General features: G+C 45.4%; 1 protein-coding gene across 2 annotated transcripts in view; it reads right to left on the bottom strand.

Moving 5' to 3' along the window:
• Positions 1 to 12,210: 12,210 nt before the first annotated feature.
• The window catches only part of galt (galactose-1-phosphate uridylyltransferase), a 75,196-nt gene continuing 62,079 nt past the window's right edge, over positions 12,211 to 25,327 (bottom strand). Inside the window, exons 9-11 of one of the 2 annotated variants that reach the window (XR_006758349.1) lie at positions 22,617 to 22,723; positions 19,814 to 19,968; positions 12,718 to 12,755 (exon numbers count right to left, since the gene is read on the bottom strand). Coding sequence is in view for 1 of the 2 variants with exons in the window: in NM_001140448.2 (NP_001133920.1) it covers positions 12,654 to 12,755; positions 19,814 to 19,968 (257 nt within the window). In the remaining variant the exon portion in view is untranslated. 2 annotated transcript variants of the gene reach the window in all.

Genomic DNA, 25,327 nt, shown 5'->3' on the forward strand with positions numbered 1-25,327 from the left:
CCTCCATCAGAATATCATCATGCTGCTGTCTGAATCATCCCTGGTCCTCCTCCATCAGAATATCATCATGCTGCTGTCTGAATCATCCCTGGTCCTCCTCCATCAGAATATCATCATGCTGCTGTCTGAATCATCCCTGGTCCTCCATCAGAATATCATCATGCTGCTGTCTGAATCATCCCTGGTCCTCCTATCAGAATATCATCATGCTGCTGTCTGAATCATCCCTGGTCCTCCTCCATCAGAATATCATCATGCTGCTGTCTGAATCATCCCTGGTCCCTCCATCAGAATATCATCATGCTGCTGTCTGAATCATCCCTGGTCCTCCTCCATCAGAATATCATCATGCTGCTGTCTGAATCATCCCTGGTCCTCCTCCATCAGAATATCATCATGCTGCTGTCTGAATCATCCCTGGTCCTCCTCCATCAGAATATCATCATGCTGCTGTCTGAATCATCCCTGGTCCTCCTCCATCAGAATATCATCATGCTGCTGTCTGAATCATCCCTGGTCCTCCTCCATCAGAATATCATCATGCTGCTGTCTGAATCATCCCTGGTCCTCCTCCATCAGAATATCATCATGCTGCTGTCTGAATCATCCCTGGTCCTCCTCCATCAGAATATCATCATGCTGCTGTCTGAATCATCCCTGGTCCTCCTCCATCAGAATATCATCATGCTGCTGTCTGAATCATCCCTGGTCCTCCTCCATCAGAATATCATCATGCTGCTGTCTGAATCATCCCTGGTCCTCCTCCATCAGAATATCATCATGCTGCTGTCTGAATCATCCCTGGTCCTCCTCCATCAGAATATCATCATGCTGCTGTCTGAATCATCCCTGGTCCTCCTCCATCAGAATATCATCATGCTGCTGTCTGAATCATCCCTGGTCCTCCTCCATCAGAATATCATCATGCTGCTGTCTGAATCATCCCTGGTCCTCCTCCATCAGAATATCATCATGCTGCTGTCTGAATCATCCCTGGTCCTCCATCAGAATATCATCATGCTGCTGTCTGAATCATCCCTGGTCCTCCATCAGAATATCATCATGCTGCTGTCTGAATCATCCCTGGTCCTCCTCCATCAGAATATTATCATGCTGCTGTCTGAATCATCCCTGGTCCTCCATCAGAATATCATCATGCTGCTGTCTGAATCATCCCTGGTCCTCCTCCATCAGAATATCATCATGCTGCTGTCTGAATCATCCCTGGTCCTCCTCCATCAGAATATCATCATGCTGCTGTCTGAATCATCCCTGGTCCTCCTCCATCAGAATATCATCATGCTGCTGTCTGAAACATCCCTGGTCCTCCTCCATCAGAATATCATCATGCTGCTGTCTGAATCATCCCTGGTCCTCCTCCATCAGAATATCATCATGCTGCTGTCTGAATCATCCCTGGTCCTCCTCCATCAGAATATCATCATGCTGCTGTCTGAATCATCCCTGGTCCTCCTCCATCAGAATATCATCATGCTGCTGTCTGAATCATCCCTGGTCCTCCTCCATCAGAATATCATCATGCTGCTGTCTGAATCATCCCTGGTCCTCCTCCATCAGAATATCATCATGCTGCTGTCTGAATCATCCCTGGTCCTCCTCCATCAGAATATCATCATGCTGCTGTCTGAATCATCCCTGGTCCTCCTCCATCAGAATATCATCATGCTGCTGTCTGAATCATCCCTGGTCCTCCTCCATCAGAATATCATCATGCTGCTGTCTGAATCATCTCTTTTATTTATCTCAACTCACACATTATGTATCAGCTCGTTGTATCTTGTTATTGATACCATGTGAGAGACATCAGAGATTGTAACATTCTCTGTTTCACGGAAACATGGCTCTCTCGGGATATGTTGTCGGAATCGGTTCAGCCACCGGGCTTCTCCATGCATCGAGCCGACAGAGATAAACACCTCTCTGGGAAGAGGAAGGGTGGGGGGAGGGGGGGGTGTATGCTTCATGATTAACAACTCATGATGTAATCATAACAAACAAGAACTCAAGTCGTTCTGCTCAACCGACCAAGAATTCCTTACAATCAAATGTCAGCCATTTTACCTACTGTGGCAGACCTGGGGGTTTGGTCAAGACGTTTACACAGATCAGACACGGACAGAGTAGGATTAGCTCGGTTTCAAGTGTGTTTATTTAAATAATAAATAAAAAATAAAAGGATAAGTCTCCCCCATGAGACCCTCTCCGGGATACCATCTTCTGGGCTCCGGGTCTTGCAGTATCCTGTCGGAATCAAAACTGCACTCCCTCCTGTTACCTCTGTAACCGTCCCCAACTTTACGGGAGTTCTTTCTTCCCCCACTCTCTTCCTGTGTACTGCCCTTCTGGCAGCTTTATGGGCCTTGCACAGCTGGTGAGCAATCAGCCCTTGATTACTCACCAACTCCCAATCAGCCCCAATTAGTCCTGGCCGGAGAACCCGTCGAGACCTGGCATGTCCAGTAGATGGAGCCATCGCCTCGTGATGTATACACCGTCTGTCACCAGGCCTCGATGAGTCTCCCCCTGGTGGCTGACCTGCTATACGCCACACTACATAGAGAATTCTCGTCAGTTATAGTCGCAGCTCTGTACATTCCCCCTCAAGCAGACACCAAGATGGCCATCAAGGAACTTCACTGGACTATATGAAAACTGGAAATCATATATCCTGAGGCTGCATTTATTGAATAGTTATTAATAAACCAATTAGGCACATTTGGGCAGTCTTGATACAACAGTTAACAGAAATGCAATGGTTCATTGGATCAGTCTAAACCTTTGCACATACACTGCTGCCATCTAGTGGCCAAAATCTAAATTGCGCCTGGGCTGGAATAATACATTATGGCCTTTTTCTTGCAATTCAAAGATACTTTTTTTTACTATATTGTTTTTTTCTTTGTATTATATTTTACCAAATCTAATGTGTTATATTCTCCTACATTAATTTCACATTTCCATAAATTTCAAAGTGTTTCCTTTCAAATGGTATCAAGAATATGTATATCCTTGCTTCAGATCCTAAGCTACAGTCAATTAGATTTGGGTATTTCATTTTAGGCGAAAATTGAAAAAAAACTGTGATAAAACACAAATCTATCTTTGGACAAAGGAACTCAATGACATATTTAAGGAATCTGATCTACAGCTCATATTTAGAAACAAGTTATGATGCAATGTCAATATGATCAAACACAAGTTAACTCTTAGTTAAATGGTTAAAACTCAAAACTTCTAACCAGAGCAAAAACAGCTATGATCCAGAACCCTGTCACCTGTCACCGAACAAGAAATCAAAGATCCTAGTGTGACCATTAGAGAGCCGGGATGCTGCCTCTGGCTATTGAAGTAGGTAGGTTCAATGGCAGAGATGAAGAAAAGTGGCTATGTACAGTACAGTCTATGATTTAGGGGAGATAAAGAATGAACTGCACTTTTTATTTTACTGTACTTTATATGATGATTTAAGAGAAACCTTGTTTGAAAAAATACAAGACGAACTGGCAACAGATGGAGAACACAGGTATAAATGCACCAGGGACGTTGGGGAAGATGGATGACACCTGGAGGGGGTGGAGACAAAGACAGGTGAAACAGATCAGGGTGTGGCACCTGGAGGGGGTGGAGACAAAGACAGGTGAAACAGATCAGGGTGTGGCACCTGGAGGGGGTGGAGACAAAGACAGGTGAAACAGATCAGGGTGTGGCACCTGGAGGGGGTGGAGACAAAGACAGGTGAAACAGATCAGGGTGTGGCACCTGGAGGGGGTGGAGACAAAGACAGGTGAAACAGATCAGGGTGTGGCACCTGGAGGGGGTGGAGACAAAGACGACAGGTGAAACAGATCAGGGTGTGGCAGGTACAACTTTCTTTTTTTTTTTTTTTACAAATTCCTCTTTGATTCTCTAAAAATATGTTTCCTATTATTTAGTTACTAAGTCACGTAGATATCTAATTTTCAGTAGCTTTATATCCAGATGGTTTTAAAAATCTAACAGTGAAAAGACTTTTCAATATTGTACATATTTAATATAGTGGATATTAACGATCAATCAAGATAAAAGCCAGATGATGACCTTCAGAAAAAAGGATACAGTAAGAAGTATTGATTACTTTTCTTTTGGAGCAATGCCCCTAACCTACACTAGCTCATATAAATACCATGGTTTCCTTTTGATAAATATATGACCTTTGAGGAGGTTATAAAGTCCCTATCTGACTTTGCAGGGAGTGTTGTGGTCTGTTGGTAGTAAATAGAAAATCTTTAAAGACCTTGGCTATTGTACATATTCACAGCTTCATATGTTTGTCCTATACTAAACTATGCTGCTGGAATCTGGGGTTGTAAAGAAGCCAAAACAGGGCTAATTCTATTCAAAACAGAGCCATAAATTGTTTCCTTGGAGTGTATAAGCTTTACCCAAGCCTTGCTATTCAAGGAGATATGGGTTGGTGCCCAGTGAAATATGACAGAGAGGTGAAATGATTAGGTTATGGAACCGTGTTATCGATGTGCCAGGGGAAAGAATAACAAACAAGGTTTTAAAACACAAAGCAACCTTTGGACAAAGGAACTCAATGATCTACAGCTCATATTTAGAAACAAGTTATGATGCAATGTCAATATTATCAAACACAAGTTAACTCTTAGTTAAATAAAGGTTAAAAAAAAAAAGAATTTAAGAAAAAAAGAAACATGGGCACCTGATAAAATGGTTAAAACTCAAAACTTCTAACAAAAACAGCTATGATCCAGAACCCTGTCACCTGTCACCGAACAAGAAATCAAAGATCCTAGTGTGACCATTAGAGAGCCGGGATGCTGCCTCTGGCTATTGAAGTAGGTAGGTTCAATGGCAGAGATGAAGAAAAGTGGCTATGTACAGTACAGTCTATGATTTAGGGGAGATAAAGAATGAACTGCACTTTTTTATTTTACTGTACTTTATATGATGATTTAAGAGAAACCTTGTTTGAAAATATGCAACAACAAAAAACCAGAACTCTTCTGGTAAAAGTGCTGAAGATCAACTAGAATGGTTATTCAGAAAATAAAAGTGTTCCTGGTTGCATATTTTATTTCCAAAGCTTGGAAGACAAAACAAGTTGTATACTAAAATGTTTTTGTTTTGAGTTTCAATTGTTTCAATTTCAGTAGGAATGCAATTGATATGTGCGTATGTAGGTACAGTGCAATGGGAAAGTATTCAGACCCCTTAACTTTTTCCACATTTTGTTACATTACAGCCTTATTCTAAATGATATGAGCGTATGTAGGTACATGTGTGAAAATATAAGACACGATCCCGTCTCGACGCTCTACGGACAATTCCTTCATCCTCATGGCTTGGTTTTTACTCTGACATGCACATCCCACAGGTGACCTGTGGGACCTTATATAGACAGGTGTGTGCCTTTCCAAATCATGTCCAATCAATTGAATTTACCACAGGTGGACTCCAATCAAGTTGTAGAAACATCTCAAGGATGATCAATGGAAACAGGATGCACCTGAGCTCAATTTCGAGTCTCATAGCAAAGGGTCTGAATGCTTATATGTAAATAAGTTAAGTTTTAAAAAATGTCATACATTTGCAAAAAAATTCTAAAAGCCTGTTTTCTAAGGCACTGTAACTATGATCATTAGATACGGTGTCTGATAAGCCAATGTGGGCTGGTCATCATGAAGATGCTTAATAAAATCAATCAATTATATATTTCCTACCAAGGTCTTTATTGTACCAATTCTACCATAGCTTTTACATGTTTACTCTCTTGTGTAGTTGTAATATGCTTTAACTTCCAGTGATTTGCTTTAAAAAAGAAAATTGCCACTAAGTGGAGCCATTGACCACAGTACCTCTTACCCTCTTACCCTGTTGACCGATGTATTGACAGGCACACAGTACCTCTTACCCTGTTGACCGATGTATTGACAGGCATCACCTCGCTTTGCCAGCTGGAGTGTCCTTGCTAATTCACTTCCCTGACTACCGAAGTCAGCCTGCAGGCGCCCGGCCCCCACACGGAGTAGCTAGAGCGCAACGAGCCAAATAAAATCCCCCGGCCAACTCCTCGCCTAACGCAGACGACGCTGGGCCAGCCATATGGGAGAGCCGGTCACGGCTGTAACAATGCGATGCAGTGCCTTCGACTGTTGTGCCACTTGGGAGGTCCTGCATCATTGTTTTGAAGAAGGCCATTGATGAAGCCCGAAACGTAATTAAAAAAAAAAAAAAAATGTATTTTTTAATCGATGATCCAATTTTTTGTTGCAGCTTTTGTTTTTGAGACTTCCACTTCCTTTCCACATTTTAAAACAAACAATTAATAATTTAAGGTCAATATGGCCACTATGCAACATTGAATTCCTTCACCCCAAATAATGGCTTCCCTCTGCATGAAGTGAACTGACCCTATGTGGTAGGAATGTGGTATTACCCAACGGTCCTGGATGTAGCATATGATCCAGCGCTAGACCGTATGCCCAACGCACCTGTGGAGATCAGAGTGGATTCCACGGGTGTAAACAATACGGCAATAGCACTAACTACTTGCTCGAGTAGGTATAACAATTTAATTCAGTTACCTCTCCCCGTCTCCCTCGGGGATTGCACCCCACAATTTGGTAAACGATGACTCAACAGATAATGAGACAATTCAAAAGGTATGGAGACAAGGTGGTACAAAGTGTGCATATGTTTATTTCAACTTAAAAAGTACCAAATACACAATAACCTAACGATTTGGGAAATAAATAAATAAATATCAAATAATTGTGTCACACATTTGAAATTTAAAATCACCAAAAAATATCAATAATCGTACAAAAATGCCTTACAATGTCACATTAACAGTTGGGTGTAAGGCTAAGTCCTAATAAACATGTTACAAATTTAGCAATTGTAAAGAAAAAACCTATTAAACCTTTTACTGGGTTAAATCAGGTTCACAGAGTGTTTCTTGGTAGTCTTAAACTAATCTACTTGGAAACATGGTTATGGGTTTAAAATAAAGACACCTGGACCACGTCAGATATAGAGTTGACATGTATTACATTTTGAGTTTGCATCCCAATATTACACTTTATAAACATCACAGGCGACTGAAATAACAAAACTGTTTGACATAGAAACACCGGATTTTCTACGTCAAATAAATAAATAATTAAATATGAAATTGCACCCAAAAAATATTTTAATTCAGGAATATAGAATGCAAGGATGTTAATTACATATTGACGTTTAAATTACTTAAATTCACTAGGTAAGATTAATTTTGCTATACCATTGAAACTCACTCACTGTGAAATTGGAAAAACATGTTGATTGTAGTCTGTCATTTTCTAGCTCTCAATAAAAGTACAATTAATGGCTTTTCCATTGACAGTTCCAAAAAAAAGATATGACAGCGTTGGGGAAGCTACTTTGAAAATATAAATTCAGCAAAAAAAGAAACGTCCTCTCACAGTGCGTTTATTTTCAGCAAATCTAAGATGTTTAAATATTTGTATGAAAATAACAACATTCAACAACTGAGACATAAACTGAACAAGTTCCACAGACATGTGACTAACAGCAATGGAATCATGTGTCCCTGAACGAAGAGGGGGGTCAAAATCAAAAGTAACAGTCAGTATCTGGTGTGGCCACCAGCTGCATTAAATACTGCAGTGCATCTCCTCCTCATGGGCTGCACCAGATTTGCCAGTTCTGTCATCAAAGCAAAGAGTGGCTATTTTGAAGAATCTTACTACATGATTCCATATGTGTTATTTCATAGTTTTGATGACTTCACAATTATTCTACAATGTAGAAAATAGTAAAAATAAATAAAACTCTTTAATAGGTGTGTCCAAACTTTTGACTGGTACTGTGTATGGAATGTGGACGGGAAGCTACTGGAAAATTGATCTGTACATGAATTAATAACCACAGCTGTAATATATAAAATATTTTTACTAAATCAAAGTTGAGCAATTCAAAAATAATAAAAGGTGACAGATTAAAATCTAAAATGTCTGAAAAATGAAACATATATCTTGATGATAGCTTACAATACGTATTGTACCCCCTAAGACAATACATGTTAGTATCTTCTTTGGCAGTGATACTGAGAGTCTTTTTGGGTATGAGCTTTACACACCTGGATTGTAAAATATTTGCATTATTTGCATTATTCTTTAAAAAAATTCTTCAAGCTCTGTCAAATTGGTTTTTGATCGATGCAAGAAAGCCATTTTCAAGTCTTGCCATAGATTTTCAAGCTGATTTAAGTCAAAATTGTAACTAGGCCACTCAAGAATATTCAATGTTATCTTGGTAAGCAACTCCAGTGTGGATTTGGCTTTGTGTTTTAGGTTATAGTCCGGCTGAAAGGTGAATTCATCTCCCAGTGTCTGTTGGAAAGAAAATTTAACCAGATTTCCCTCTATAATTTTGCTTAGCTGTATTCCATTTCTTTGTATCCTAAAAAACTCCCTAGTCCTTGCTGATGACAAGCATACTCATAACATGACACAGTCACCACCATTCGGTTTTGCCCTTAAGACCCTCACAAACGTTTACAGATGCACAATTGAGAGCTGTATCACCACTTGGGTCAGCAACTGCACCGCAAGCAGCCGCAGGACTCTCCAGAGGGTGGTGAGGTCTACCCAACGCATCACCGGGGGCACACTACCTGCCCTCCAGGACACCTACACCACCCGATGTCACAGGAAGGCCAAAAAGATCCTCAAGGACATCAACCACCCGAGCCACTGCCTGTTCACCCCACTATCATCCAGAAGGCGAGGTCAGTACAGGTGCATCAAAGCTGGGACCGAGAGACTGAAAAACAGCTTCTATCTCAAGGCCATCAGACTGTTAAATAGCCATCACTAACCAGCTACCACCTGGTTACTCAACCCTGCACCTTAGAGGCTGCTGCCCTGTATACATAGACATGGAATCACTGGTCACTTTAATAATGTTTACATAATGCTTTAATAATCTCATAAGTATATACTGTATTCTATTCTACTTTATTTTAGTCAATGCCACTCCAACATTGCTCATCCTAATATTTACAGTTGAAGTCGGAAGTTTACATACACTTAGGTTGGAGTCATTAAAACTCGTTTTTCAACCACTCCACACGTCTTGTTAACAAACTATAGTTTTGGCAAGTCAGTTAGGACATCTACTTTGTGCATGACACAAGTCATTTTTCCAACAATTGATAACAGACAGTTATTTCACTTATAATTCACTGTTTCACAATTCCAGTGGGTCAGAAGTTTACATACACTAAGTTGACTGTGCCTTTAAACAGCTTGGAAAATTCCAGAAAATGATGTAATGTCTATTAGAAGCTTCTGATAGGCTCATTGACATAATTTGAGTCAATTGGAGGTGTACCTGTGGATGTATTTAAAGGCCTACCTTCAAACTCAGTGCCTCTTTGCTTGACATCATGGGAAAATCAAAAGAAATCAGCTAAGACCTCAGAAATAAAATTGTAGACCTCCACAAGTCTGGTTCATCCTTGGGAGCAATTTCCAAATGCCTGAAGGTACCACGTTCATCTGTACAAACAATAGTACGCAAGTATAAACACCATGGGACCACGCAGCCGTCATACCGCTCAGGAAGGAGAAGCGTTCTGTCTCCTAGAAATGAACGTACTTTGGTGCGAAAATTGAAAATCAATCCCAGAACAACAGCAAAAGACCTTGAAGATGCTGGAGGAAACAGGTACAAAAGTATCTATATCCACAGTAAAACGAGTCCTATATCGACATAACCTGAAAGGCCGCTCAGCAAGGAAGAAGCCACTGCTCCAAAACCGCCATTAAAAAGCCAGACTACGGTTTGCAACTGCACATGGGGACAAGGATCGTACTTTTTGGAGAAATGCCCTCTGGTCTGATGAAACAAAAATAGAACCGTTTGGCCATAATGACAATCGTTATGTTTGGAGGAAAAAGGGGGAGGCTTGCAAGTCGAAGAACACCATCTCAACCGTGAAGCACGGGGGTGGCAGCATCATGTTGTGGGGGTGCTTTGCTGCAGGAGGGACTGGTGCACTTCACAAAATAGATGGCATCATGAGGTGGGAAAATTACGTGGATATATTGAAGCAACATCTCAAGACATCAGTCAGGAAGTTCAAGCTTGGTCGCAAATGGGTCTTCCAAATGGACAATGACCCCAAGCATTCTTCCAAAGTTGTGGCACAATGGCTTAAGGACAACAAAGTCAAGGTATTGGAGAGGCCATCACAAAGCTCTGACCTCAATCCCATAGAAAATGTGTGGGCAGAACTGAAAAAAGCGAGTGCGAGCAAGGAGGCCTACAACCTGACTCAGTTACACCAGCTCTGTCAGGAGGAATGTGCCAAAACTCACCCAACTTATTGTGGGAAGCTTGTGGAAGGCTACCCGAAACGTTTGACCCAAGTTCAACAATTTAAAGGCAATGCTACCAAATACTAATTGAGTGTATTGACCCACTGGGAATGTGATGAAAGAAATAAAAGCTGAAATATATTATTCTTTCTACTATTATTCTGACATTTCACATTCTTAAAATATTTTGGTGATCCTAACTGACCTAAGACAGGGAATTTTTACTAGGATTAAATGTCAGGAATTGTGAAAAATTGAGTTTAAATGTATTTGGCTAAGGTGTATGTAAACTTCCGACTTCAACTGTATATATTTCTTAATTGCGTTCCTTTACTTTTAGATTTGTGTGTATTGTTAGATATTACTGCACTGTTGGAGCTAAGAACACAAGCATTTAGCTATACTGTAATAACATCTGCTAAACATGTGACCAATATGTTTTATTTATTTTATTTGACCATGCTTGAAAATATGAAGAGGGGTACTCAGTGATGTGTTGTGTTGGATTTGCCCCAAACATAACGCTTGGTATTCAGGACAAAAAGTTAATTTCTTTGCCACATTTTTTGCAGTTTTAATTTAGTGACTTGTTTCTATCACAGCTATTAATCTCTGTAACTGTTTTAAAGTCAACATTGGCCTCATAGTGAAATCCCTGAGCGGTTTTCTTCCTCTTCGGCAACTGAGTTAGGAAGGACACCTGTACCTGTCACGACTTTCACCGAAGTCGGCTCCTCTCCTTGTTCGGGCGGCATTCCGCGGTCGACGTCACCGACCTTCTAGCCATCGCCACTCCATTTGTTTTGTCTTGTTCCCTGCACACCTGGTTTACATTCCCCAATCACACATGTATTTATTCCTCTGTCCCCCCCCCATGTCTTTGTGTTAAATTGTTTTTGTTACGTGTTTCGTGTTACGCGCCAGGCTGGTTTTTCCCCTGTATTCCGTGGTATTTCACGAGGATGTTTAATTGTTAAACATTTGCTTATTTTTGTGACTGTTTCGCGCCTTGCACTTTTTACCTTTGGCTGGAGGTTTTGACGCAGTGGCGTCTGTCTGTTTTATTGCCTCTGCCTAAATAAAGTGTTCGCCTGTTCACAACTCTCTGCTCTCCTGCGCCTGACTCATCCTGCACCTGACTCATCCTGCACCTGACTCATCCTGCACCTGACTCATCCTGCACCTGACTCATCCTGCACCTGACTTCTCCTGCACCTGACTTAACCTGCACCTGACTTATCCTGCACCTGACTTCTCCTGCACCTGACTTAACCTGCACCTGACTTCTCCTGCACCTGACTTCTCCTGCACCTGACTTAACCTGCACCTGACTTAACCTGCACCTGACTTAACCTGCACCTGACTTCTCCTGCACCTGACTTAACCTGCACCTGACTTCTCCTGCACCTGACTCCTCCACCAGTAGCACACAACATGGACAGTATCTTTGTAGTGACTGGGTGTATTGATACACCATCCAAAGTGTAATTAATAACTTCACCATGCTCAAAGGGATATTCAATGTCTTTTTTTTACCCATCTACCAATAGGTGCCCTTCTTTGTTAGGCATTGAAAAACCTCCTTGGTATTTGTGGTTGAATCTGTGCTTGAAATGCACTACTCGATTGAGGGATCTTACAGATAATTGTATGTGTTGAGGTACAGAGATGAGGTAGTCATTCAAACATAATGTTAAACACTATTATTGCACACAGAGTGAGTACATGCAACTAATTATGTGACTTATTAAGCACATGTTTACTCCTGAACTTATTTAGGCCATAAATACTTACTGACTCAAGATATTTTAGCTTTTTATTTTTTATAAATTTACAAACAGTATTCCAATTTAACATTATGGGGTATTGTGTGTAGGACAGTGACACAAAATCTTAATTTAATAAATGTTTACTTCAGGCTGTAACACAAAGTGTGGAAAAACTCAAGGGGTGTGAAAACTCTATGAAGGCACTGTCAGCAATATTATATATTTCCCTTCTCGCCAAATCATCCCAAAAAGTGATCTAGTAGTATTTGTATCAAACTGTTTTGATTTCCTGTTATTCATACTTTAATATCTAATGTCAATGTGATAGACCAGGGTTCACCAACTGGTGGTATGCTGCTGAATCTAGTTGGTGATCCGGTGGTAGGCTCAGAGGTGTGGTAGGATCAGAGGTGTGGTAGGATCAGAGGTGTGGTAGGATCAGAGGTGTGGTAGGATCAGAGGTGTGGTAGGATCAGAGGTGTGGTAGAGTCATTGGTGTCTCTCCACCAATATCTCCTCCCATCTCAATGGTCTTGTAGTGTTCTTCTGGAAGGTTCCTCAGCCGTTCAGCAGCCTGAGGATGGAACACACACAGAGAGTAGAGTCACAGTAAAGTACAACAGAGACAGTTGAAACTGAACTAAGGTGATAATGTAATGTGGCAGACCAGGGGTTTGGTCAAGACGTTTACACAGATCAGACACGGACAGAGTAGGATTATCTTGGTTTCAAGGGTGTTTATTTAAATAGTAAATCAAAAAGAAAATGATAGGTCTCCCCCATGAGACCCTCTCCGGGATACCATCTTCTGGGCTCCGGGTCTTGCTGTATCCTGTCGGACACACAAACTCCCTCGTCTTAGCTCGGGCCCCGTCTCCAACTACACGGAAGTCACCTTACTTCCCCCAGTCCTCTCCTATGTGCTGCCCTTCTGGCAGCTTTATGGGTCTTGTACAGCTGGTGAGCAATCAGCCCTTGATTACTCACCAACTCCCCAATCAGCCACAATTAGTCCTGGGTGGAGAGCCTGTCGAGACCTGGCACGCCCAGCAGATGGAGCCATCGCCTCGTGATGTATACTCCGTCTGCCACCAGGCCTTGACGAGTCTCCCCCTGGTGGCTGACCTGCTGTACGCCACCCCCCCTTTAGCTCTGTCGGGGAGGGGACTGTCGTCAGTGCGACGAACGTCTCCCTTCTCGATAGGGCATCAGCGTTTCCATGCTTCGCCCCTGACCTGTGCACAACAGAAAAAGAGAAGCGTTGAGGGGACAAGAACCACCTGGTAACCCAATAGTTTGTGTCCTTCCCCCTGGCCATCCAGACCAGGGGAGCATGGTCCGTGACCAGGGTGAAGTGGGTACCCAGCAGGTAATACTTCGCCGCTAGACACTCTTTCTCAACAATAGAGTACTTTTTCTCTCAATGAACCAGCTTTCTGCTGATGTACATGATGAGATGCTCCTCCCCATCGTGTATCTGGGACAGAACGGCGCCTAGTCCCATATCACACGCATCCGTCTGGACCCCATCGGCACCTGGAAATCGGGCTTTACGGAATCGGATGGGAGCACAGCGCTTCCTTCAGACGTCTGAACACCGCTTCTGTCTCGTCCGTCCATTTCACTGTTTTCAGGAGGCGGGCCCTGGTTAGATCGGTGAGGGGGGAAGCTATAGCCGCAAAGTTGGGGATAAATCGGCTATAGTATCCTGCCAGTCCCAGGAAGGACTTGACCTGTGTCTTGGTGCGTGGAACGGGCCAGTCACGTACCGCGTGAACCTTCCTCTCCTGGGGCTTGACGTTCCCCCGTCCGATCAAATACCCCAGGTACTCCACCTCCTCGAACACTAGTTTGCACTTACTGGGGTTCGCGTTCAACCTGGCTAGTCTGAGCGCGTCCAGCACCGCCTGGAGGCGCGTCAAGTGCTTTTCCCAACCTTGGCTGTGGATGATGATGTCATCCAAATAGGCTGCTGCATACCGCTGGCAGGGTTGAAGTACTTTGTTCATCAGCCGTTGGAATGTGGGTGGGGCTCCGTGGAGACCGAACGGGAGCACCCGGTACTGATACAACCCGTCTGGTGTCGAAAACGCCGTCTTTTCCCGGGAGGACGCTGCCAACGGTACCTGCAAATATCCTTTGGTCAGGTCAAGGGTGCTGATGTACCGGGCCTTTCCCAATCGGTCGATGAGCTCGTCCACCCTCGGCATGGGATATGCATCAAACAAGCTGATGTCGTTCACCCCCCCGGAAATCGTTACAGAAGCGGAGGCTACCGTCCGGTTTGGGCACCACCACGATGGGGCTGCACCATGCACTGTGGGACTCTTCAACGACCCCCATCCTCAGCATAGCCTCCACTTCTTGTTTCCCGGCCTTCCTTCGGGCCTCCGGAATCCGATATGGCCTCTTTCTTACCATTTTGCCGGGCCGGGTACGGATGTGGTGTTCAATGAGGGTCGTGTGGCCCGGCTTCTTGGAGAACACCGCCGTGTTCCAATCGATAAGCTCCCTGAGCTCTTGCTTCTGGGCCGGGTCGAGGTCCTCATTGCTCGGGACCAGTTGGCGTCCTGGGTCCCGACCATAACAAAGCCAAGGATGTCCTCTCGTGCCACTTCTTCAACAGGTTCACGTGGTAAATCTGTTGAAGTTTCCCTCTCCCCGGTTGCCGTATGCGGTAATTGACAGGTCCCATCTTCTCGACCACCTCGTATGGTCCGTGCCATGTTGTCAGGAACTTACTTTCGGCCATGGGGATTAAGACCAGCACCCTGTCTCCCACCTGGAATTCTCGGGGCTGGGCTCCCCGATTGTAGACCTGGGCTTGGGCGCGTTGGGCCTTCTCCATATGTTCCCTCACGACTGGCCATATGGCTGTCATCCGCTCCCTCATCGTCTCCAAGTGCTCTACCACGCTGCGTAATGCGGTCGGTTGGACTTCCCACACCTCCTTTGCGAGGTCCAGTAGGCCGCGTGGCCTCCTCCTGTAGAGGAGTTTGAACAGGGAAAACCCAGTGGAGGATTGGGGTACTTCTCGGATTGAGAACATTAGGTGGGGTAGTAGCTGGTCCCAGTTCTTCCCGTCCTGCTCGATTACCTTCTGCAGAATCTGTTTGAGCGTTTTTTAAAGGGCTCGACGTGCCCATCCGTCTGCAGGTGAAAAAAAGAGGTCCGGATCTGCTTGATCTGCAGGAGGGCACACAACTCTTTCATGAGGCGGGACATAAACTCCGTACCTTGGTCTGTCAAGATCTCGTTCGGAATGCCCACCCGGCTAAAGAGGTGGAACAGCTCCCGGGCGATTCCCTTGGATACCTCCGCCCGTAGGGGAATGGCTTCGGGATACCGGGTGGCATAATCTACTATCACCAGGATGTACCGGTGTCCTCGTGCTGTTTATACCAGGGTCCCCACTATGTCCATGGCGATGCGTTCAAAGGGTACCCCGATTATTGGTAGGGGGACCAATGGGCTTCGGAAGTGGGCTTTCTGGGCCTTGAGTTGACACCCGGGCAGCTGCGACAGTAGTCTTCCACGGCCCTCCTCATCCCGGGCCAGTGGAACCGGGCAGCGATCCGTTCCCGGGTCTTCTCCATTCCCAGGTGCGCCCCCAACAGGTGGGTGTGGGCGAGCTGAAGAACGGTTCCCACGTACCGTCGGGGCAGCAACAATACCTCTCGAAGTTCCCCCTGTTGACGTGACACCTGATACAAAAGGTTATTCTACATTTGGAAATGGGGGCATCGCCAGTCACTCCCCCCCGGAAGTAGCTGTCCATCCACCGCTATCACTTGGGCTGCGGCAGCTTTCAAGTTCGGATCCTCCCACTGGGCAGTCCCGAATTGTCCCCTCAGTTGGCCCCCAGCGGGGGTCTCGACTGGCCCCTCGAAATCAAGGAGGGGGAGGATGGGCTCCTCCTCCAGGGATTCAGGGATCCGGCGCCCCCTCCGACTCCGGCGCCATAGACCAATGCTGGTTAACCGGTTGCTTCCGGGCCGCACAGGCTATTGGTCATCCCCGCTCTTTTTCTTGGTTTGTAATCGCTGTTCCTCCAGCGTTCGTTCCTGAACCGCCTGTTGTGCTTGTTGGGCCCGGACAAACTGAGCTATCAACTCGTCCATGCTGATGCTGTGTAAACGTCAACCCTGATCTGACCACGTTATCAGATTGCCCGCATTCTCCACCACTTGTGGCAGACCAGGGGATTGGGTCAAGATGTTTACACAGATCAGAGACGGACAAAGCATGATTAGCTCGGTTTCAAAGGTGTTTATTAAATAATGAATCAAAAGAAAATGATAGGTCTCCCCAATGAGACCCTCTCCGGGATACCATCTTCTGGGCTCCGGGTCTTCCTGTATCCTGTCGGACACACAAACTCCCTCGTCTTAGCTCGGGCCCCGTCTCCAACTACACGGAAGTCACCTTACTTCCCCCAGTCACCTCCTATGTGCTGCCCTTCTGGCAGCTTTATGGGTCTTGTACAGCTGGTGAGCAATCAGCCCTTGATTACTCACCAACTCCCCAATCAGCCACAATTAGTCCTGAGTGGAGAGCCCGTCAAGACCTGGCACGTCCAGCAGATGGAGCCATTGCCTCGTAATGTATACTCCGTCTGTAACCAGGCCTTGACGAGTCTCCCCCTGGTGGCTGACCTGCTGTACGCCACAGTACATTATGTCATCAGCGACGGTCATGTGGGAAACAACAAGGGAATCCCTCCAATGTTTCATGACAGATTGGGCCTCATTCTGACAACCCAGAAGAAACCTTTTACAGTGTGAATAGCGTATGTCTGCTGCATTCCAAGCTAACCCTGGGTTGTAGAGTAGTGAACTACATACTATATGTCTGTTGCATTCCAAGCTAACCCTGGGTTGTAGAGTTGTGAACTACATACTGTATGTCTGCGTCATCTGTGGATATTTTGGGGCGGTATGCGAATTGGAGTGGGTATAGGGTTTCTGGCAGGATGGTGTTGATGTTAGCCATGACCAACCTTTCAAAGCACTTCATGGCTACCAACGTGAGTGCTTCGTGGCGGTAATCAATTAGACAGGTTAACTTTGCTTTCTTGGGTACAAGGATGGTGGTCTGTTTGAAACATGTAGGAATTACAGACTTGGTCAGGGAGAGGTTGAAAATGTCAGTGAATACACTTGTCAGTTGGTCAGTGCACGCTCTGAGTACACGTCCTGGTAATCTGTCTGACCCCGTGGCTTTGTGAATGTTGACCTGTTTAAAAGGTCTTGCTCACATAGGCTACGGAGAGCGTTATCACACAGTCGTCCGGAACAGCTGGTGCTCTCATGCATGCTTTAGTGTTGCTTGCCTCGAAGTGAGTATAAAAGACATTTAGCTCGTCTGGTAGGCTCGCGTCACTGGGCAGCTAGAGGCTGGGTTTCCCCTTGTAGTCCGTAATAGTTTACAATTACGGACTACATTAGAGACACCTATTAGAGACACGTATTTCCCTCAGATTACACAGACCCACAAAGAATTTGAAAACAAATCCAATTTTGAAAAACTCCCATATCTTTTGGTTGAAATAACAGTGTGCGATGACAGCAGCAAAATTTGAGACCTGAAAAGGGACACCAGAGGATTGGAACAACGCTGTCCATGTTTAATGACCAGATAGGAAGGCTCATAATGCCGAAAGAGGAGTCTATCAGAGTTACAGCCTGAACCCTCCTTCAGAGTTACAGACTGGACCCTCCTTCAGAGTTACAGACTGGACCCTCCCTCAGAGTTACAGCCTGGACCCTCCTTCAGAGATACAGACTGGACCCTCCTTCAGAGTTACAGACTGGACCCTCCTTCAGAGTTACAGACTGGACCCTCCCTCAGTTACAGACTGGGCCCTCCCTCAGTTACAGACTGGGCCCTCCTTCAGAGTTACAGACTGGACCCTCCAGAGTTACAGACTGGACCCTCCTTCAGAGTTACAGACTGGACCCTCCTTCAGAGTTACAGACTGGACCCTCCCTCAGAGTTACAGACTGGACCCTCCCTCAGAGTTACAGACTGGACCCTCCCTCAGAGTTACAGCCTGGACCCTCCTTCAGAGTTACAGCCTGGACCCTCCCTCAGTTACAGACTGGACCCTCCCTCAGAGTTACAGACTGGACCCTCCCTCAGTTACAGACTGGACCCTCCTTCAGAGTTACAGCCTGGACCCTCCTTCAGAGTTACAGACTGGACCCTCCCTCAGAGTTACAGCCTGGACCCTCCTTCAGAGATACAGACTGGACCCTCCTTCAGAGTTACAGACTGGACCCTCCTTCAGAGTTACAGACTGGACCCTCCCTCAGTTACAGACTGGACCCTCCTTCAGAGTTACAGCCTGGACCCTCCTTCAGAGTTACAGACTGGACCCTCCCTCAGTTACAGACTGGGCCCTCCCTCAGTTACAGACTGGGCCCTCCTTCAGAGTTACAGACTGGACCCTCCTTCAGAGTTACAGACTGGACCCTCCTTCAGAGTTACAGACTGGACCCTCCTTCAGAGTTACAGACTGGACCCTCCTTCAGAGTTACAGACTGGACCATCCTTCAGAGTTACAGACTGGACCCTCCTTCAGAGTTACAGACTGGACCCTCCCTCAGAGTTACAGACTGGACCCTCCCTCAGAGTTACAGCCTGGACCCTCCTTCAGAGTTACAGCCTGGACCCTCCCTCAGTTACAGACTGGACCCTCCCTCAGAGTTACAGACTGGACCCTCCCTCAGTTACAGACTGGGCCCTCCTTCAGAGTTACAGACTGGACCCTCCTTCAGAGTTACAGACTGGACCCTCCTTCAGAGTTACAGACTGGACCCTCCTTCAGAGTTACAGACTGGACCCTCCCTCAGTTACAGACTGGACCCTCCTTCAGAGTTACAGACTGGACCCTCCCTCAGTTACAGACTGGGCCCTCCCTCAGTTACAGACTGGGCCCTCCTTCAGAGTTACAGACTGGACCCTCCAGAGTTACAGACTGGACCCTCCTTCAGAGTTACAGACTGGACCCTCCTTCAGAGTTACAGACTGGACCATCCTTCAGAGTTACAGACTGGACCCTCCCTCAGAGTTACAGACTGGACCCTCCCTCAGAGTTACAGACTGGACCCTCCCTCAGATTACAGCCTGGGCCCTCCTTCAGAGTTACAGACTGGACCCTCCCTCAGGTTACAGACTGGACCCTCCCTCAGAGTTACAGACTGGACCCTCCCTCAGAGTTACAGACTGGGCCCTCCTTCAGAGTTACAGACTGGACCCTCCTTCAGAGTTACAGACTGGACCCTCCCTCAGAGTTACAGACTGGACCCTCCTTCAGAGTTACAGACTGGACCCTCCTTCAGAGTTACAGACTGGACCCTCCCTCAGTTACAGACTGGACCCTCCTTCAGAGTTACAGACTGGACCCTCCTTCAGAGTTACAGACTGGACCCTCCTTCAGAGTTACAGCCTGGACCCTCCCTCAGAGTAATACAGTTGAGTTAGCCTGATAACTTTATTAGGAGCTGTGGTAAATAACATGGACACATAGGAATACTTTAGCTAATTACCAAATGTTTTAGACCAATGAAGATCTGTGCTTATATATACTGTAGCATATGTTGCAGTAATACTGTTTCCCAAATGTATTACCTGTTCAGGTGTAAGGTCTCTCTGCTCCTGCGCCAGCATTTCATATCCCACCATGAACTTGCGTACGCTGGCGGATCGGAGCAGGGGCGGGTAGTAGTGAGCATGGAGCTGCCAGTGGAACTGGTCCTCTTTAAGATAGGGGCCGGTAGGGGCGCCTGGGAGGAGGAGAGAGAGGAGGAGAGAGTGAGAGGACAGTCTCTACTGGCTTAGAGAAGACTAGCAGGTCTCTACTGTAGACTACAGGCTTAGTGAAGACTAGCAGGTCTAGGTCTCTACTGTAGACTACAGGCTTAGTGAAGACTAGCAGGTCTCTACTGTAGACTACAGGCTTAGTGAAGACTAGCAGGTCTAGGTCTCTACTGTAGACTACAGGCTTAGTGACCATGTTGACCATGTTCTGTTATAATATCCACCCTGCACAGCCAGAAGAGGACTGGCCACCCCTCATAGCCTGGTTCCTCTCTAGGTTTCTTCCTAGGTTTTTGAAGACTAGCAGTTCTAGGTCTCTACTGTAGACTACAGGCTTAGTGAAGACTAGCAGGTCTCTACTGTAGACTACAGGCTTAGTGAAGACTAGCAGGTCTCTACTGTAGACTACAGGCTTAGTGAAGACTAGCAGGTCTCTACTGTAGACTACAGGCTTAGTGAAGACTAGCAGGTCTCTACTATAGACTACAGGCTTAGTGAAAACTAGCAGGTCTCTACTGTAGACTACAGGCTTAGTGAAGACTAGCAGGTCTCTACTGTAGACTACAGGCTTAGTGAAGACTAGCAGGTCTCTACTGTAGACTACAGGCTTAGTGAAGACTAGCAGGTCTCTACTGTAGACTACAGGCTTAGTGAAGACTAGCAGGTCTCTACTGTAGACTACAGGCTTAGTGAAGACTAGCAGGTCTCTACTATAGACTACAGGCTTAGTGAAGACTAGCAGGTCTCTACTATAGACTACAGGCTTAGTGAAGACTAGCAGGTCTCTACTGTAGACTACTGGCTTAGTGAAGACTAGCAGGTCTCTACTGTAGACTACAGGCTTAGTGAAGACTAGCAGGTCTCTACTATAGACTACAGGCTTAGTGAAGACTAGCAGGTCTCTACTGTAGACTACAGGCTTAGTGAAGACTAGCAGGTCTCTACTGTAGACTACAGGCTTAGTGAAGACTAGCAGGTCTCTACTATAGACTACAGGCTTAGAGGAGACTAGCAGGTCTCTACTGTAGACTACAGGCTTAGTGAAGACTAGCAGGTCTCTACTGTAGACTACTGGCTTAGTGATGACTAGCAGGTCTCTACTGTAGACTACAGGCTTAGTGAAGACTAGCAGGTCTCTACTATAGACTACAGGCTTAGTGAAGACTAGCAGGTCTCTACTGTAGACTACAGGCTTAGTGAAGACTAGCAGGTCTCTACTATAGACTACAGGCTTAGTGAAGACTAGCAGGTCTCTACTGTAGACTACAGGCTTAGTGAAGACTAGCAGGTCTCTACTGTAGACTACAGGCTTAGTGAAGACTAGCAAGTCTCTACTGTAGACTACAGGCTTAGTGAAGACTAGCAGGTCTCTACTGTAGACTACAGGCTTAGTGAAGACTAGCAGGACGTGTAGTGTGGACGTATGGACCCGTTAGCCTCTCTCCCTCCATAAAAGCGCCTGCTGGAAGGAAGGTTTCGTCATGGTAAATATGAACATATTAAGTTCTAAAAGGCTGTGAGAACCAGAGGTTTGGCTACGCTCCCAATCCCTATAAGCTCCTCTCCTATCCCCATATAATGAATGAATGAACAGCGTATCATGCTAGTTAAATCACATTCATCCCGTCTCCTCCTCTCCTCTCCTCTCCTCTCCTCTCCTCTCCTCTCCTCTCCTCTCCTCCCTCCCTCCCTCCTCTCCCTCTCTCCTCCTCCTCTCCTCCTCTCCTCCTCCCTCCTCCCCTCCCCTCCTCCCCCTCCTCTCCTCCTCCCCTCCCCTCCCCCCTCCCCTCCCCCTCCCCTCCCTCCTCTCCTCTCCTCTCCTCTATTCTACACTGCTATTAATTTCCTCTGTTACATTCAGGACATTCATGCTAAACTCTATTAAGCTCTACTCTGGAAATGTCAACTCTCTAGATGTTTTAGGGTTTAAGACTATCTATACATGCTGTTGGTCCTGTTAGACTATGGGTTTGGGCCAGACATCCCCTTATCCTCGTCCTCAGAGTAGCTCAAGCGTCTCTTCCCATGTAACTCTCCCCTCTATCTCAGTGTAATAATGACAGCCCTGTCAAATAAAGGTAATGACAGCCCTGACAAATAAAGGTAATGACAGCCCTGGTAAATAAAGGTAATGACAGCCCTGGTAAATAAAGGTAATGACAGCCCTGGTAAATAAAGGTAATGACAGCCCTGGTAAATAAAGGTAATGACAGCCCTGGTAAATAAAGGTAATGACAGCCCTGGTAAATAAAGGTAATGACAGCCCTGGTAAATAGGTGACAGCCATGTGGAGGTGACAGCCATGTGAAGGTGACAGCCCTGTGGAGGTGACTTCACTATCTCTCCTTTAAACAAAACTAATTAAGGACTGGAGACCCCGCCCCTAACGAGCCGCCTGGCCGTAGCCACGGTAACGACACCCTGCTCGTTAAGCAGTTAAGCCACAGGCGAGAAATGAACCAACAACTCAATGCTGTTGACAACATCACCAATACACACACACACACACACACACACACACACACACACACACCACCATTACTGACTCACCTTACCAGTGAGGAAACAACGATACAATCTGAAATGTGTCCTCTGATGTGACCAGATCAATTACCATCTACATGAATATGAGCTGACCAGTTGACCTGTGGATAGGAGTTCTGACCTCCCGCCTTGTGGATTGGAGTTCTGACCTCCCGCCTTGTGGATTGGAGTTCTGACCTGTGGATTGGAGTTCTGAGATGTGGATAGGAGTTCTGACCTGTGGATAGGAGTTCTGACCTGTGGATAGGAGTTCTGACCTGTGGATAGGAGTTCTGACCTGTGGATAGGAGTTCTGGCAGGTTAGAGCCGTGGATACTGATACTCAGCTTAGATCAGAAACATCGTTCTCCATCACTCTGGTGAGGGATCTCTCATATCTTAGATCAGAAACATCGTTCTCCATCACTCTGGTGAGGGATCTCTCATATCTTAGATCAGAAACATCGTTCTCCATCACTCTGGCCTCTAAACTCTCATATGTGACCGACCGGCTCCAATCGGTCTTATGTCGCAAAATATTAAATTGTGTTTTTTTACCTTGGATAAAAGTAGAGACTCAGAGCCACAAAATGGTATATCACACACTGCATTTGAGGAACAATGGGAAAGTAATTCTGCTTTGAAAGTTGATCAACTTGTAAACTCACTTTTGAGAAAATCCCCTTTGAATGTTTTGGTATCTAGTGAAGAGCTCTTTGTCTACACCCATTCGGCATCGTTCACACTCTTTTAAGCTTTAGCCCCACCCATCTCGTTTCACTCTCGGAGTGCACACTTGACGCTCTGGCCGTTGATTTGTTTACCTCTGGATTACATGAAAACAGCCGAACCAGCTCTGCTGGCAACAATTACATGACTCTTTTTTGCAGACGTTTACTGACACCGGCCATATTAAACGGGTGTTGTACACACGTCACGTAACATTAGCTAACGAGCCAGCCAGCTAACGTTAGCTACTTAAAAAACAATGAACAGTGCCAACAATGCCACAGTGCTGGGAGCTAACCAATCAGGTTCAATGTTATCTAGCTAACATTAGGCTCTAACTAGAAAAGCAAACGGATCTGGGAAAAAAATAATGACGTCCGCTAGGGAGCCAGCCAGTTAACATTAGCTAGCTAGCTAACAGTACACTTTAGCTTAAGACATATAGCTAGCTAGCTAGGTAAATAATGAACCTAGCTAGGTAAACAACGTTTAAGATCACACACGTCACGTAACATTAGCTAACGAGCCAGCCAGCTAACGTTAGATAGTTAAACAACAATGAACAAAGTGCCAACAATGCCACAGTGCTGGGAGCTAACCAACCAGGTTAAATGTTAGCTAGCTAACATTAGGCTCTAACTAGAAAAGCAAATGGCTCTGGGAAACAAATAATAACGTCCGCTAGGGAGCCAGCCAGCTAATCGTAGCTAGCTAGCTAACAGTACACTTTAGCTTGAAATGAAACCCCTTTCTGTCAAAATTAGAAATGTGTAATATTTGAAAATGTAGCGAGCTAGACTATCTTACCTGTATACATCATCATGCATGATGGACGCATCTCCGTGTCAGGAATGCCATACCACGGTTGCCCTTAGTTTGAAGATGTAATCCAGGGACAGGTGTTTTCTCCATCTCTTTAGCTATTCCACTGATTTCAAAACTTGATCCTCCAGAAAGTAGAGAGCAACACTTATGCAGCTCCACTACACAATACATTTAAAAAAAAAAAACGTTTTTGACAGGATTACCAACATAGACTGACCGGCTCAAATAGACAGAAGCCTTCTATATGGCAGACCAATCCGAACTCCTCTCTCGGCATGTCCAGCCCACTCATTATCTCAGCCATTCATGGCTAGTGGGAAGGTTGCTGACTTTTTCTGTGGCTTAACCAACACGGCTCGTAATTTAACAATTTTTTTCATATTTACAGATGGCATACAACTTTGTTATTAAGGCACATGAAAAGTTCACATGTTCGAGAAGGCATTTCTGTTAAAAAAAAATGCATTTTGCTAAAAAACAAATGTACGTTCAAACGACTCGGAAGTCGTGACTTGCGCCATATGCCGAGTTTCCTGAATCGGGTCACAAATAGACAGCTAAGAAAAATATAGATGAAAACTCTCTTGGTAAATATTATGGTCTGCAGCTTATCTTGAGCTATTCTCTCAGGCGAAACTAGAGACTTCCTTAACATTAGAGATCACGCACCAGAAGTTGCTAACAAAGAGACACACCCCTCTTCCCTTCGTCTCACCCAAGTCTGCCATCCAGTGTTGATGATGCATAGAAAAACCCCAAGTCTGCCGTCCAGTGTTGATGATGCATAGAAAAACCAGCGAGATGTATATCCAACTGGATATCGCCTTGAACGGAGCTGATCCGGTTTGATCTGCAGTTATTGCACATTCTCCAATAGGACAGAGGACAATGGCAGTCTATTTGCTCACCAACATAGTCTCGTTAAGTTGCCTGCCTCTGTTTCGCCACCACTTCCTCTTTAGAGTCCCAGGGCTCAGGGCCTGGTCCGGAGTAAGCAGAATGTCCAGAGCTGCCGACTAGTTGTAGTAGAAATGTTCATCCAAATGGAAGTTAGTGATCGCCTGTTCTGATGTCCACAAGCTACGATTAGGGTAAAAAAAAGAGAGTGTCTGCTATCAACTGTAGCGCCCTCTTATATACTCATCAAACAGGCAAAGCATCAATACAGGATTAAGATAGAATCCTACTACACCGAATATGACGATCGTCGGATGTGGCAGGGCTCGCAAACTATCTCAGATTACAAAG

The sequence above is a fragment of the Salmo salar genome, chromosome ssa13, assembly GCF_905237065.1.
Source record: "Salmo salar chromosome ssa13, Ssal_v3.1, whole genome shotgun sequence".
Taxonomy (NCBI): domain Eukaryota; kingdom Metazoa; phylum Chordata; class Actinopteri; order Salmoniformes; family Salmonidae; genus Salmo; species Salmo salar.